The 15,561-nt window shown below is 55.4% G+C and overlaps 4 protein-coding genes across 4 annotated transcripts; 2 read left to right on the top strand and 2 right to left on the bottom strand.

Moving 5' to 3' along the window:
* Positions 1–964: 964 nt before the first annotated feature.
* On the top strand, positions 965–4,905 carry PG986_009883 (uncharacterized protein; the record flags this gene model as incomplete). Its single annotated transcript, XM_066846105.1, has 3 exons — positions 965–1,139; positions 1,758–3,481; positions 3,535–4,905. The coding sequence occupies 3 exons, from the start codon at positions 965–967 to the stop codon at positions 4,903–4,905; spliced, it is 3,270 nt and encodes a 1,089-aa protein (XP_066698503.1).
* Positions 4,906–5,489: 584 nt separating this feature from the next.
* Positions 5,490–7,960, top strand: PG986_009882 (threonine synthase; the record flags this gene model as incomplete). The annotated part of the gene is made up of 2 exons (XM_066846104.1): positions 5,490–6,644; positions 6,824–7,960. The coding sequence occupies 2 exons, from the start codon at positions 5,490–5,492 to the stop codon at positions 7,958–7,960; spliced, it is 2,292 nt and encodes a 763-aa protein (XP_066698502.1).
* Positions 7,961–8,708: 748 nt separating this feature from the next.
* PG986_009881 (uncharacterized protein) lies at positions 8,709–10,553 on the bottom strand (the record flags this gene model as incomplete). Its single annotated transcript, XM_066846103.1, has 1 exon — positions 8,709–10,553. The coding sequence occupies one exon, from the start codon at positions 10,551–10,553 to the stop codon at positions 8,709–8,711; it is 1,845 nt and encodes a 614-aa protein (XP_066698501.1).
* Positions 10,554–11,943: 1,390 nt separating this feature from the next.
* PG986_009880 (uncharacterized protein) lies at positions 11,944–12,925 on the bottom strand (the record flags this gene model as incomplete). The annotated part of the gene is made up of 3 exons (XM_066846102.1): positions 11,944–12,441; positions 12,510–12,578; positions 12,662–12,925. The coding sequence occupies 3 exons, from the start codon at positions 12,923–12,925 to the stop codon at positions 11,944–11,946; spliced, it is 831 nt and encodes a 276-aa protein (XP_066698500.1).
* Between the last annotated feature and the right edge of the window lie 2,636 nt (positions 12,926–15,561).

The following is a 15,561-nucleotide window of genomic DNA, read 5'->3' as shown; positions in this document are numbered from 1 at the left end:
CAACGCGCACTGCTCGAGATGCAAGATGTAGTATGCGCTATGCGCACCGTCTATAATCACCTGCCCCTCTTATATCTCGTATATCGAGGTCACGATAAGTTGCATCTCATGGAGTCCCATTTCGCGCGATTCCAACGATGATCTGAACCTGTCTTCAATATACTCGGCATCCAGGGAAGGTCGTTAATTACATCTTACCATTTTTTCCCCCAGCCGCCGCCTAACCTAGCCTGTGATCTTCCTAAGTTAAAATGATTTCTTTATCGTTTGCTAGGATTGCGAGCTAGGATCAGCCCGCACCACCGCCCCCCCAGCTGCCCAGGCCTTTTCTTTAAATACGTACTGCCAGCGCAGACTGCGGCTTGACTCGATAAACTTCAGGGTATCCTCAGCCTTTGCCCAAGCCCAAGGTACCCGGAGTCAACTTTCCCACATGACGAGTCAATGAGGGTTGGATAATCTGGTTGGGCCGCCTACGTCGAGATACCCTCATTATTGATGAGGACGCGAGAGAACTATGGACGACTCCTCCGAGTACGACGTTGCTGGAAAGTTTACGTGTCCGGCGACTCCGTATCCGGCTATTGGGGTTGATGAGATGGCCACTCATTTGGTTTCCCCATCTGGTCTGTCTTGCCCTGGTCGTGTCTCGCGAGTATGCTCCTCTATCTTTGTTTACAGCGAGAAGGATTGATACCAAGCTTCGGGTAGCCACGATGCCTCGTCATGCAGGGACTCGCGATTACCTTTTGGCGATGTACGGAATCCACGACGCAAAACAACAGTCTTTGGGTGAAGGTTGTTGTGTCTTCCTAGGGAAATCCTTCCAAAATCTCGATTTGAAATGTTTGGGTAGGTAATGCTACCTGGCTGTATCAGACCCTCGTAACGCCTATTGCCATTTCCCCTGAAGGATGTTCGCCTATATCGATATGGCCATGCGTCATAGGCTTATCAAGCCAAAATGGGCAGTTCTCCCTTGAAAGTGCTAAACGGGCCCTTTGGTTTGTGTTATTCTTTCCTTTACACCCGAGAAACCCAAAACTATTCTAGCCTTACTCTACTAAAAGTCGAAGTCGATTTCTCCAGCTTAGAAGTGGCTTGGAGATTTGCATCGTATCTTGAGGAATGCGAGGCGTGTAAGTGCTGCCGTCTCGAAACGAGTGTTGCAGCTTCGGCGTTAAGGTGGAGCTACTGGCATCGTTGTCATACTATTGAATTACTGTCATGGGCATTTCGAGGACACAAACGATATCAGAAAACCAGGTCTTCAAAAGATGTTATCACGAGCGCCGGCCCAAGTGTAAGCACATCGGAAGAAAACAGCTTCTGCGAAATTATGTAGGTGATATAGTATCTGATTTGGTAGATCAAGCCAGCACGATAATCCAATCGAGTCAAGTCAAGCCACTAAGGCCACCCAGAAATTAGAGAGGCTGATGGTCTTTTCTAGCAGGCAAGCCGCCTACAGGCCCCTCCATCTGCCTCAGTAGAATAGCCGATCAGCACTAACGACCGACCACGGGGCACCCAGACTGCACTCAACACCACCCAATCTACCCGTCCATATCCTTCCCACTCTACACACTGTACATTCAAACTCGGCCATCACGTGACTACTGGACAATCGTCTGAATAGCAAGCAAGAAGCCATCGCCAACGAATCCATCGCCAGCGGGCTCATATGTCGCTTAATCTCCTCGCGGATCATCGGCGCAGTCTTAATCGACTCTAAGCAATCTAATTCCGCTTTTTAGTATGTCATTCCGATGGATTTGGGCGCCCCGCGCCCCGAAAACCTCCCTCAGCCTCGTCTTCTAACCGTGACACGCATCAGATCCTGGCGCCGATTCACCCTCTCACGCGACGCGACGGTCCCCTCGACCACGGCCGAGGCGGATACTGGGGCATGAATTCGACGGCATTCACCAACCTCGAGTCGCTATTTCTATTCAAATTGCTGCGCAAGTACGGCCTTGCCGACGACGTCTTCAATCGCATTTCGGATGAGCTCAAAAACAATCATTTAATATGCGAGCAAGAACGCTACGCTGCTGGGAGGCTGGGCCCCGAGTCTCTCCAGGAGCATGCGCTCCAGCTCATCCGGGATGAGATGCCACAGGCCGCCGCCTCGGTGTCGGCCGGCGGACAGAATGCGACCGCGACGAATGGGAATGCGACGGGAAACACGGGCAGCCTGTCGCCGACGGCCAAGAAGCGCAAGCTGTCCAGCCCGCCGCTGCCGACACTGAAAGACGTCCGCGAACAAGCCGACAGGGTCGTCCCGGTGCTGCTCGCGGTGCTGCACGAACGGTATAAGCAGCAAATGGTCAGGGAGATTCGCGAGGATGAGGATAAGATCTTGAACTTGCAGCGCGAGGTCGCGGAGCTGGAGAAGCAGGAGAGCGCCAGAGCCGCTGTTCAGAAGCCCCAGCAGCCTGTGCAACCAGAGCGCAAGGTTGCTGTAACGAATGGAACACCTGCGCCCTCTGCTGAAGAGCCAAGAGCTGCCAAACCTTTCAGACCGAATGGCCAAGTTCCTCAAACACCAATTCCAGTGCCGACACCGCCACAATTACAGCAGCAGCAGCAGCAGCAGCAGCAACAACAACAACAGAGTATTGCTGCCAACAAGCCGGTAGCCTCAACGCCGGTCTCACAGTCTCCGCTGCCCCAAGATCGGAGGCCTGTACAGCCGACGCCGCCTGCGCCTCCACCTAACGTGCGGCCTCCGAGTGAAGGGAGGCAGGCTACTCCTGTTAGCAGGCCTAGTGACCCCCCGAGACCGCCCAGCGCAGCTTCTTCTGGCCTCCAACATCCTCAAGCTGCACAAGCGTATGGACTCCCGCAGTCGTCTGCTTCACCGCAGCCACACTTTCCTGAAGGGAACCTCCAACGCCCTGAGAGCCTGCCTAGGACCCAGACTCCAGGACCCAGACCAAGGCCTTCTCCCCAACCTCAAACTCCGAGTACTCTACAGTGGGAGCCCCCATATAGACCTCAACACCAGACTCCAGTTCCGTCACCTCGGCCACCTTATGCTCCCCAGCAGAACGTAAGGCAGCCTGGCTACCCTGTCCAGGCACAAGCCGGGCACCCCCCACAGGAGCAGCAGCAACACCAATACCCACCAAACTATCCTGCAAACCGGCAGGCTCCTCCGCCAGTCACCCAGCCACCCCAACCTGCCCGGACTCCCACCCCTGGTACAACACAGGCCCCTCAATCTGTCTTGGTTCCTCCGCAACATGCAGGCCAGCTTCCGCCATCCTTAGGCTCATTGCCCCTGAATGCAACTCCGGATGGGTCTGGACAGCACCCACCGCAGCACCGTCCTGGACCAGTCATTCCCACAACTGGCCCTCCTACTTCGGCGTCTCCAGCTCCGGTACCACACTTCCCCCAACCACAAGGGTACCAATACCCGGCTCAGCAGATAACTCGGCCTCCTGCGCCGGCGCCACAACAAGTCTCAACCCCGGTTCGTGCTCCCAGTGTGATTCTGCCAACGAGCCAACGTCCTTCGGCACCAAGCCAGCCGCAGCCGCGGCCCAGACAATATCCGCCACCCGCACCGCCGGCACCCTCAACTCCGAAACCACAACAGCAGACGGACACTTCGTCCAAACCTCGCGGTCCCCCCTATCCCGGACATCTTTCAGGCCGCGCAGAGCAGCCTCAGCATCAAACCCCGGTGCAAAACAAAGCTCCATTGGGACCATCCACATCACAGACGCCATCGGCTGTCCATACTCCTGTTCATACACCATCCGGATCTCAGCTTATGTCGCACGTGGTCCGAGGTCATGGCACCAAGTGGACTTCAACACCAACTCCCGCTACCCCCGAATGGAGATGACAGGGTACTTCGATGTGCCCAGCCCAAGCTATGAGCCACTCAGCCCGCCTACTCAACATGCTCAACTATCCAAGGCTTCCACACAGCATTCTGGGAAGAAGGACCCTCGGAAGGGGATACAAAAGATTGACACAGCAGCGACTAGGCCGAAGAGCAGGCTTTCACAAAGCTCACAGATTCCACACGACATTGAAGATGATCATGATACCCCGTCCCGGGCTATTAAGAACGAGGAAGCCACTCCGAAAGCGTTCGACGACATGGGTGGTGAGGGCGGCCTTATGATCCCGAGGAGCACCAAGCGCAAGCGAGAGGAGTCTCCGGAGGAAGCGGTGTCTTCAGAGCCACCTACGCATGTACTGTGGACTCGCGCGTTCCACAGGGTCAGCGCCCAAGCTCTAGAACAGGTTACCAGTCACAAACATGCAAACATGTTTGCGGGCCCGGTCAAGGTACGGGATGCTCCCAACTATAGCGACATCGTGTTACAGCCCATGGATTTGAAAAAGATCCGAGCGGCAATCCACCAGGGTCAGAGGCATGCGCAAACCGTGGAGAAGACGCAATCGGACATCGAACCTAGTGCCATGAACGTCTGGCTGCCCACCACAGCGGACTTAGTCCCTCCGCGCGGCATCATCAACATTGCGCAGCTGGAGCGGGAGCTGGTGCACATGTTTGCGAACGCGACCATGTACGCGCCGGACCCCGACCGCGGCTTCGGCCCCGAGTTTATCAAGAAGCGGGGCGAGGACGACTCGGACGACGAGGAAGGGGTGCTCGGGTACGAGGTGGACGAGAACGGCATCGTGAAGCAGACGCGCAACATGTTTATGGAGGTGGAGAAACTGCTGGGCGACCTGCGCAGCGAAGTTGAACGCAACGCGCAGCCGGCCGGCGTCCCGCCCCTGAGCCGTAGCGTTAGCATGGTTGGCGGCGAGGCCACGGCGGGAGAAGAGGACGACGAGCAGGGGGTGACGATGCTCCCAGTGTCGCGAAGAGGCGACGGGTTAGGGGTTAAGGGGGTTAAAGGAAGGGTACGATAGTTTCGAAAATCACGAGAGAGAAAATGCATCACGAATCAACTGAAGGGTCCACAGGACATCACGAGGCTCAGGAGGAGGAACCGAGAATTATTAGTTAGGCGCTCCATGGGGTGTGCCTTAGACTTTGCAGAGGGGGGAGACCTCCCTGTTGTATATTTGCGTGGTAATGCATAGAAACCAGCGTCGTTCTACATACATACAATTGTGACCAGCAATGGATGGCCATTATAAATCGACACGTACCACTCTTGCCGAATCGGACATTGCAAGCTATCTAATGACTAGATGAGGCCTGAATGTCTTACTGTTGATCCCGTGTCGTTCAAGGTGGTCGATCGGCTTAGGTAATAACAATTGCTTCATGTGGGGTTGGAAAGCCACTTTAGCAGCAGCCCGCCCGACGCGTTAATTGCATACTTCCCCCGTCGCGGTTCAGACGCGCTAATCTCAACTGAGCCCCTTCTAAGTACATAACAACATACGTACAATCTTTATGCCCGAAAGCCGACCCATTCAATTCTGGTATGCATGTCAGATGATACGGAGCAGTGTTTTACATATTATCCACGGGAGTTTGAGAGAAGATGGTTGAGCGCAGGGTCATTGCGGACTCGGATGAGGACGATGACGACTTCGATAGTCCTCTGAAGCCGGTTCCCACCACGGCGGTGGCGGCGCATGTCACTGCTGTTGCCGGTCACTATGTGGATGGTATGGACGTCGAGGCCGAGGCGCCTGAGATGGAATCGCTGAGCCCTGTACATCAGATTGGCGATGCACTGCTTCATAATCTGGAATATGGGGAGGAGCAACAACAGGGACAGCATCAACGAACATCTGGCTCTACTGACACGGAGTTCTTCGACAACGTTCACAGCGAGCACAGACGCCTGGCCCAGCAGCAGCAGCGTTCCAACCTCATAGAGAAAATCGTTCGTATGAGTCAGAAGGCGAGCGGCGGCACGAGCAGCAGCGGGGACGTGTCACTACCGCCCAAAGCGGGCAAGGTCAAGTCGTCCAACGTGTCTTTGGCCACGGACGTCACGAGCCCGGTCGTGAAGCTGGCCAACAAGGCGAGGACGAATGCCGCTACTACCCTGTCGGGGAAGCCGATAAGCAGCGCGAGCGAGATCACGACGCCGCGCAAGAGCGACGGCAACAAGGACGAGTGGGACGTCCCCTCTAGCGGAGACGAGGCACGCTTCAACAAGTCCGCCAGGCCCAGCAGCGCCACCAAGACGTACGGCAAGCGGAAGCGGGGCAGCGTCTCGAAACACGCGACGACGATGGATCTCTTTGCCGGCGGACCGGATGAACTCGAGGTCGCCGAGGTCGACCGGAGCTCGTCGGACCGGCTGCCTTCCGCGAAGAAGGGCAAGATGGTCGAAATCGACACTGACGAATCCATCATCCCGGATACCAACCAGTTCTACATCGCCCCGAGCAGCTTGACCGCGAGTCAGAAGGAGCAGTACAGGCCGGTGCACGTTTCTTCGCCAGACGATAACAACGGCGGCGAGGTTGCTGCTGCGCCCGACTATTCTATGGCGCCTCCGCCTGCCTCGAAGCCCAAGTCGAGCTGCGCGACTACGATCGCATACTCGACGCCGAGCAGGTATGCGTCTTCTGGCCCCAGGCCACCATGGGAGCTGGCGCAGCCTGCTGTTGATGAAGACGGCGAGGTCCTTCGTGTCGAGGATAATCATGAAGGAACAGAAATCGCAGATAATACTGTCGACGTAAGTTTGAGATCACTGCTCTCAACATCATCTGTACCAGCAAGCTGACGGTCTTTTCATTTAGCTGACCTCGTCCCCGGATATCATCACTTCGGCCAATGGCAAAAGAAGACGTCAGACAGCATCGGCAGGGAAATTGTCAAAATTACCAAGACAATTGTCTCGGGTCGACGAGGAAGGCGTCCAGCCGATCGGACGGTCCCCGTCGCCAAAGAGGAGGCAAAAAAGCCACCCGATGCTCGGATGGGGACGACGACGAGCTGGCCGGGGACGACGGGTGGGACTCCGAGGACGTGGGGTTCCATCGGGAGGTCTACAAGCCGCGGCCCAGCCGCCGAAGATCTAACGGTGCTAATCGTCAGGAAGACGCCCGGGCGGCAGAACCCGCCACTAACGATGACGTAATGCACGAACTACCACCAACCCAAGATCCTCTCCAGCCAGAAGAAACAACAGAAGCGGCCAGAAGGATGGAAATCCAAGAAACCCCAGATATCGCCGTGAAAGCACCTGCGCCAGCGCCAGATACAGATCCGGCCATGGTTAATGGGAAACCTCCGCCGAAGAAGAGAGGTCGCAAGAAGAAACAGCCGCAGCCGTCGGCGGCCAGCGATGAGCTGACGCAGGCCCATACGCCTGGCGTGTCCGGAGCCGAGTCGGGCGCAATAGACTCGGAACCGACCGCGGCGCCTACTGCTGCTGATCCCTATGCATTTGAGGATGAAGCACCGGCTGAAAAGCCCAAGAAGAAGCGAGGCAGGCCGCGGAAGTCTGAAACTCCAGTGAAGGCTGCCGAGCCTCCTCCTTCTGTAGGGACGGAACAAAACACTCTTCCGAGCACGGCAGACCCGCTGGCCATGGAAGATGAGGACTTCGTCCCAAAGGCCACTGAACCGCCATCAAGAGGACGTTCGGCGAGTGAGGAGATACCACCCTCAGAGGACGATGAGGACGAGGATGACGAGCCAGTAGTGAAGAAGCGGGGAGGCCCGCCAAACGCCCCAAGGTATCCGAACCCGCAGAAGAGGCTTCTAAAACCCATGAGAGCGCCTCTCCGCTACGGGAAGTTGACCGCAATACGAAAACCCAGTCCCCGGCAGTGGCAACAGACGAAGCTGCTGAGTCGGAGAGCAGCAGCACCACTACGAAGAAACCGGCTGCTGGATCGCCGGCGCCGACTGCGGCTTCCTCGGCTGCTACCAAGAAGACCCCCCGCCCCCGCGACGCCCTCGCAGCAACAGGGTAAAGTGCCCTACCGCGTTGGACTCAGCAAAAAGTCGCGCGTCCAGTCCCTGCTCAAGATCATCCGGAAGTGAGCCACATGCAATAAACAGAAGAGATAAGCTCACATCGGAGACCTTTCCAATGTAAAGGTGGGGCGGGAGCGTGTACGAACGAGAGCCGGCATCATGACACTGAAGGCCGGTCAACGGTCTCTTGGGATTCTTTTGACGGCGCCGGAAAGGATGACAAGAACATGGCGTCAAACGGGGCGCCAAACGGAATAGAAGCGGTTGATAAGAGATACCCCCTGGTGCGCTTCGGGCCGCCTGGTTGGTGGCATGTACAGTAATGTAGTAAGAGGCCTTGTTAGTTCTCGGAAGCATCGAGACGTCCAAGCAGATAGACGATATGACCAACAAGTCAGGTAGTGAAAGAATCCTATAGTCAACCGAATTTGGACGTATATCCAAGCATGCCCAGATTGGTTTGTTCGCCGCAGTGATGATGCATGCTGATCGCATAACACAGCTCATCCCATTCATCACTATTTCGTTGCGATTACGGAAGTGACCTTCTAAAGTATAATCCTCATCAATCATTCGTGGTACAGGTATAACTAAGTCGCTATCGATCCGGTTCTGCAGGGGGTCCGTACCATAAGCTAAGGTATGTTCGACCTGTTTTACACTTTGACACTGTGTGCCTGTGGTGTTACATTTCCCACGCTCCGTATGTTGTAATGTGTGTATAGGTATTCAAAAAAAAGCATGTGTATAAGTGTGTTCGTGCAGTGATAAGCCGTTACTTCCCCATTCATCCATCCGTTAATCCATCAATCCATCATTCCGTCCAACGATCCCACGCCGTCCGCTTCTTCCCGCGATCGCTCCCGGCGCCCTCGGCGTACTTGCTCTCCTCCTCCTCCCACTTGAGCCGCTCGACGCGCGTGCGGGCCAAGAAGGCCCGGGCAAACTTCCAGGCTTCCGTGTCCGCGAGGTTCCACGCCTCAATGGCGTTGCGGACCGACACATCCTTCTCGACCTTGCTCTTGCCCAGGTCCCGCGCCCGCTTCAGCAGCTCCGGCTCGAGCTTGTACTCGTCCTCATTGGGCGGCGGCCCGTCGTCGGCGCTTTGCACCTTCTTGGGCCGCCTCTCGGGTCCGGGGACGGGCGTCTCGGACGTGCCCTTGTCCGTCCCGTTGATGGGGATCGAGAAGCCAAAGTACCAGTCGAGGTCGTGCGGCACCGTCTCGTGCTCGGCCGTCAGCCAGACGGAATGGGCCGTGGCGTACTCGTCGGCCACGGCCTCCTTGAACTTGAGGATGCGGCCGCGGCCGCCGAGCGGCACTCCGAGATACTCCTTGGTCAACTCGTACAGCCATCTGTCCCGCTCCATCACGCGGCGGATCCAGGCAATGTCAATCTCGCTCTTGAGGGCATCGAGAGTCGCCACTGTGAGCGGATGGGGCACAGTGCCAATGTGGTACAGGCCGGAGGTGTTGCGGTATCTGGCAGGCGTGGAAAGCTTCATGGGCTGCGAGGCGACGCAAGGGGAGCACTTGGGCAGGTTGGGCGGGCAAGTAGTTGGCTCCGGCGTGTCACCACACTGGGAGAGCCATTCCGCCAAGGAGAGGGCCGGCTCAATCATGTGCGTCGTATGGGCGGGCATGGGCTTGAGGACGGAAATGCCCAAGGGGTGGAGATCTTGCCATGTGCTGTGCAGGTGCGAGTTCACCAGCAGGTTCAGGCTCTTCAAACCAGCGGCGCGGTTCCGCCTGAGCTCCTCTGCGACCTTGGGGTACTTCTCCTCAATGATGCTGGGGGCGTAGTAGGCGAGACCGTCATGGGACTTGTCGATCTTGAAGGCATCGTTTGGCGCCGCGTCAATGACATCCTTGGAATCCTTCTTCTCGGGGCTTCGGAGCGCCTTGGTGACCGCATCGGTAATTTTGTTCTTCGGGCCAGCATACAAGCCGTTTCCGAAACCTTCCCACCGCGTCAAGTCAGGGAACTCGCCTCTCCGCAGGTACGTCAGCAAAGGCTCTTCTCGCGCCCCCATGGGGAGCGTCAGGTAGTCCGACAGCATGCCTCCGGCCATGTTTTCCCAGGCTAACCAGCGCATCATGTTTGTCTTGAACTTGGGCTCGACCTCTTTTCTTTGCAGCTCATCGTACAATGGGTTGGCCATGGCCTCGCCGGCGCCAAGGATAATAGGCTTGAAGCCTTGGGCCCACCAAGCTCGTCGCCATGTCAGAAGAAGCGCGCTCTCGGCCTCCTTTGTCTCCTTCTCCCTCGGGATCGTGGTGTCGTAGTAGCAGTAGATCGGGGTCCGCTTCTTCAGCGGCGGGAGCAGCGAGCGGTTTTCGTCGAGCGTGACGGACGAGGAGAAAGGCCTCAGCCAGTTCCAGTTGGAGTACCACGAGCTCTCGCCATCGGTCGAGTTGACCTGGACGGGCGGGTGGACGGCGGGCTTGAAGGGCTTGAGGAGACTCGTCGACAGGGTGTCTTTGAACTCCTGGAGCTTCGGTATCTTGGGTATCGAGGGCTTATGCTCGGCAATGGACTTGGACAGGCTCGGTCCTGTCGGGATGGCGCTGGGCAGGGTGATGAAGAGGGTGAAGAGGGCGAAGACACCAATGGCCACGAGCAGGACGGAGACGCGCCGCGGGGCAAACCGTATCGGCATTTTGAACGTCTGTGTGCTACTGAGCAACGAACGGGATGGTGTTCGAGTTGCCCAGGCGCAAGTGATGGCGGGAGATTGGTTATATGCCTTGGGCGGGTTCAATTCGAAGAGATATACTCCGTCAGTAGGACAGGAAATCTAGAAATCTAGGTAGCAGCGCGCGGGTCGTATGGGCCGCTAAGGTCAAGGAAGGGCAGTCGGCTTGGAAGGACCGAGTTGAAGGAATGAAAGAAGTTAGAAGATGGAGACTCTACGGATAACAACCTAGGCTTTTCGCTGTCCTGCAAAGTGGCGAGGTGTAAGGGGAATGCCAAAGAGAAACCCGGCTCGCTGCAGAAGACCATCCCCTATTTTGGCTGTTGGCGATGTTGAATTCCCTCTCCAATCAGATAGCCTGAGTAGTCGAGGTTCGTCCGATCTATCCTATCGCCAATTCAATGCGCTGGTAGGGCGAGGAGTGGCAGTAAAACGTCGAGTCAGTGGCACTGACGGGGCCTAGCCAAACAGGCTTGCTTGGCACAGATTGGCTTGCGTAGCGCCTAGAGCGCCCTGGCCAATCCACCTGCAGGCAGCAACACCCCCACAAATTTGGCATAAGGGCCTTCCCGGGTATCATCAATTAGCATTGCAACATTGCCTACCTTTAGCATCTATTGGTATATCAACTCCATCTCTCATCGATGAATTATGAGGAATAGGGAAGTAGGACGACGGCAAGAATAGCTTATAACCTTAGACTGTTGTATCTGTTGGTATATCAAGCCAATTTTTTTATTTTTTTTATTTTTTTGCGTAAGCAAGCCAGGCGGTGGTACAGGGCTGCCGTTATAGGTACATGCACGGGCTGTTGTTCTCCTGGGTTTGATACGGCACATACCTACCTAGATACGATCCTGTATCACCACCATACAGAAGAGAACTTTTGAGTGTAGAAAGTAAGTAACACAAGACATGGTACAGCTTACGCCAACCCCAGTACAGGCGTTGCCTAGTCAAGGGGGGCAAACGGCTACCCTGGAGGCATATATATCGAAGGTTTAGATCTGAGCAAGAGGCTTAAGAGTAGCAGTAAGCTTTGTATGCTTGATTAGTTTCAAGACTGATGTCGAGATCTGTAAGCTAACAAGTGAACATGGATACTACAGGTATCAGGCGGCACTTGCTTAACTTGAGGCCACCCTTGAGCACCAGCAGGTTCCGTATCTGTAAGTAGAGCCATCATAAGAACCAGGGGCAAACAAAGCAGATTGGCAATGTTGAATTGCCGCGATGGAGACAGACCGCGCAGTGAGAAACAAGTGGACGAGACATATAACATCGGGTGAGACCAGTCACCCAAACCTGCCTGACCTAAGCAGCGTTGGTATCACCGCCCATCTCGCCGCTAAGCTTACGGGACGTTGGCCCTCTTCTTGGCAATCCGGGATCCATGGTGGTCTGGGCATTTCCCTTCACTTTCAACCGCGGATGAACTATGGGCCTTGCCATTAGGACCATGCCCATCCCCGCCAGAGCCACGGTAGTCATATCTTCTCGGTAGGGTCCTATTGAGATACAACTGCAAAGCGGTTCGTGCATCTTCGGCGACCTTGTTGGCATCATTCAGGGCCGCCTCCAAGGCGCGGGCAGTGGTGTCGGGTTGGCTGCCTTTGACATCGGGCAGTCTGTCTTCGACAGAAGCCGACTTGGCACTGCCTTTCTGCGGCAGCTTTGCGTCCTCGGCTGCCTTTCCTTCGAGCAACTCTTCAATGTGGCCATTGATCCACAGCCCTTCCAGCTGCTTCTTGGTCATATCGCGAGCCCCGGCGATACGGCCGCGGCATGTTGGCTTGCCGCAGAGACAGTCGAATGGCTGGGCCATTTCCCATTCGGTGGATGGGTAGAAGAACTAGAACAAAGTAAGTCCGTGTATCCCTGACTAGGTAGGTATATGGACTGTCTGTAGGGTCAACCCACGGTCAGTTCCTCTCCGGCTTGGATCCCATTGGGTCCAGCAAGGATACGCAGATTGGCAGTGTCGAAGATCTACTTGGTGTTAGACAGGATTGCGTTCGTCAGTGCCAAGTAGGGGGTACTGGATCCAACTTGGATACGGCAGGACGACTGACCAGCGACGGTTCACAGGAATGGTTGATGTATAGCAGGTCACTGTTCAGTTCCAGGTGCTTGTCTTTGCTGTACTGCACTGTAGCATAGGTTGGCTCATCGCCGGTTACCACGGTGCAGGGTGGGAACAGCAGCTTAGCGTACAAGCCGAATGGTGGCAGCGAGACGATGGACAAGCTCTTAGAGGTGAATTCATGCTCGTTGATGATGACCACCTGAATGTCCGGGTGGGAAGGCTGCTTCCAATGGGGTTTGAGAGGAGCCATGGTGAGGTAATTTCTTGACGGTCAATATATGTGGTGAGAAGCTAGTATGGGGGATGTCGCGGATTGTGGTTTTACCACCTGTTTCAAGAAAAGCGAGGATCCTCGTTTAGACGATCGGTGAAGTCCGTATGATTTGGCGATGTTTCAAGTAGCTTATGTATGTATGTAAGAAGCGTTGGGGTCAGGCAAGGAAACGAAGATCTACTGGAACTGCCAGGAGAGCAACGAGGCAGTTGTGGCAATACACCTAGGTAAGACTCGGTACTAGCAGGGCATGTCACATGCTGTCAGCCAACCATCTTTGACCATTTTGGCCCCTCCACCTTGCCTTGCAACTGCCTTTCCCAGAGGTGCGGCCTCTGTTTCCCAGTCTACTCGGCAATGTCTTGAGCCTCTAAGACAGCTGCTGTGGGGTTACACTGCGGGGTTAGCGTGAACCACTGGGGGAAAGGGAGGAATAGCCACGGCAAAGAGTCGAACTGACGAGACAGGTGACAGGAGCCTTCTTATCTTCAAGTCGATTTGCTGCTAGGAGAAACCGACCTATCACAGCTGCCCGGATTCCCACTTGGGCAAGACGGCTGGCAAGCCCTGCAAGCCCTCCATCAATCCCAGAGCCTCGAGGAGGGGCATGGACATGGACGGGGCAGGGGGAAGAGGAGTTGGGGGAGTCAGCTAGGTTACTGGAAGTACCAGTCCAGTACTTGACAGGACGCATTAGGAGTATCAATTGAGATATATCTGCAGGAACGTACCCAGCGATCAATTGACTTGATCCCATGTTGCGACTGTGATGAGTCGTGCTTACATGCATCCCGACATCGAATGAAAATAGACCGGGGAAAAGTACCAATGTTCGTGCAAACCTTGGAATGGCGATGAATTACATTTTCGAAGCTCGTCAAGTTCGAGAAGGGTTCGAGAACAATTCCATGGTGGAACTCGTTTCGCTCAGGCCGTTGCCTCCCAGGAGTTCACGGGCCTGCTGGCCTGCAAACCACCAACAAAGAAGGGCATTTTTTGAAACCGAAAGAACACATCACTTTCATTTCGGATAACTGTCGAATAGGACCTTGACGAGTCACCCTTTACCGCTATGACCCTATATACACACACGGTGATGAGAGCGTCAATTGTCGGATTTTTGGATCGTAGCACTCCTCCAACGCGACGGCCTGAAACACGATGCCGCAAACTGTTACCGCTTTATGGGCAACATTGGTAACGAGAAGTGCCGTGGCGCGCCCTGCATCGACTGCAGGCGCTTGACTTGCCAAAAGGACCCAATGCGGCTCGGATTTTCGTGTCTTTCATGTCGCTCGGCTAGAAAAGAGCCTCGCAGGAGCTCAATATGTACGATGGTTTCATTTGTTCCTTGGCCCCATGCACTCACGGTCCGAGTTGAATCCAACTGCCACTCCTTCTCCGAGAAAAAATAGGGCCGTCCCAGGAGGTGTGCCATCCAATATCGACGACCTGTCAGATGACACCCCATGTCCATCTGCGCGTCCTGGATCGTCAATCCATCCCTGCCCCCTCGAGATATCGGATACCGGTCGTCGGATGACAAAGCTCAGCAGGCATGACATACGCGCAGCACGGGATCATGCAGCAAGGGCGGTATGTGCGTTGCATTGTGCAGACAAAACCGAGCTTCTGATTGCCCTTGGAGGCAAAACTCACACATATTCTGGATAAGTATGTCTTCAGTGGCGCCACTTAACCTGACATCCTTGCTTCTTATAACCATTACGACAGCCTCCAGAGACCAATGGCAGGGCTCGCAGAATTAATCGCTACGACAAAATGAATCACCAACTGGACGGGCGGAGCGTCATGGCCCCGACGAATAGGGTCCTGGACGCACTCCGCCGCGGAAGGCATGCTGCTACTCACTCCTCCCTTCGATGAACAAACACCCCCTCTCATGACCGGGGGACCAAAGTATGGTAGAGAGCACGTTTCATAGAGATCACCCAGCGTGGGATGTTCAACGTGGGCGGGCCCATAGGGTGACCACGCCCTACACCACCCAGACGTTCTCGCCATGTAACGCGAGCAGCGTCTCATAAGAGTGACTTCATGTACCGGTTTGCTCGGGCCCTCTCGAGTTTTGCCCATCGGGTATGGATTTCTTGGGCATCGTCGTGTTATCCCCAAGCGCAACCGCGTATAAATACCAGTGAGGTAGAGTGGTTTACGTGGCCGAAGATTCATTCCTTTCAACTACACAGCTGCACCGTCCTGGCCGGCATCATTATATCTACTACTCTTTTACACATATAAGCCTTCAACCAATTTCGGCCTCTGAACCGTCTTCTGCTCCTTCAGCAAGGCCTCCCCCACAACGAAACAAATTCACGCCATCATGCTCAACATGTGCGACACGGAGTTCCGTGGGAGGAACTGTGGAGGGTTCCATGAATCTCATGGGATCCCTACTCGCCCAGGGAACTTGAGGACTCAGTATAGGCCCAACCCGCCGCCTCATCCGGATCCACCGACCCCGCATCCCCCGACTCCGAATCACAGTTGATTCGGCCGACAGAGTACGTTCGGCGGACGACTCTACGCAAAAAAGCAAATTCGACATTATCAACTTCCTCGTTTTTGGTGTTTTCTCTATAATATCAGTA

The sequence above is a fragment of the Apiospora aurea genome, assembly GCF_038362705.1.
Source record: "Apiospora aurea strain CBS 24483 chromosome Unknown utg000006l_segment0_segment0, whole genome shotgun sequence".
Taxonomy (NCBI): Eukaryota; Fungi; Ascomycota; class Sordariomycetes; order Amphisphaeriales; family Apiosporaceae; genus Apiospora; species Apiospora aurea.
This window is presented reverse-complemented; position numbering and strand designations above follow the sequence as displayed.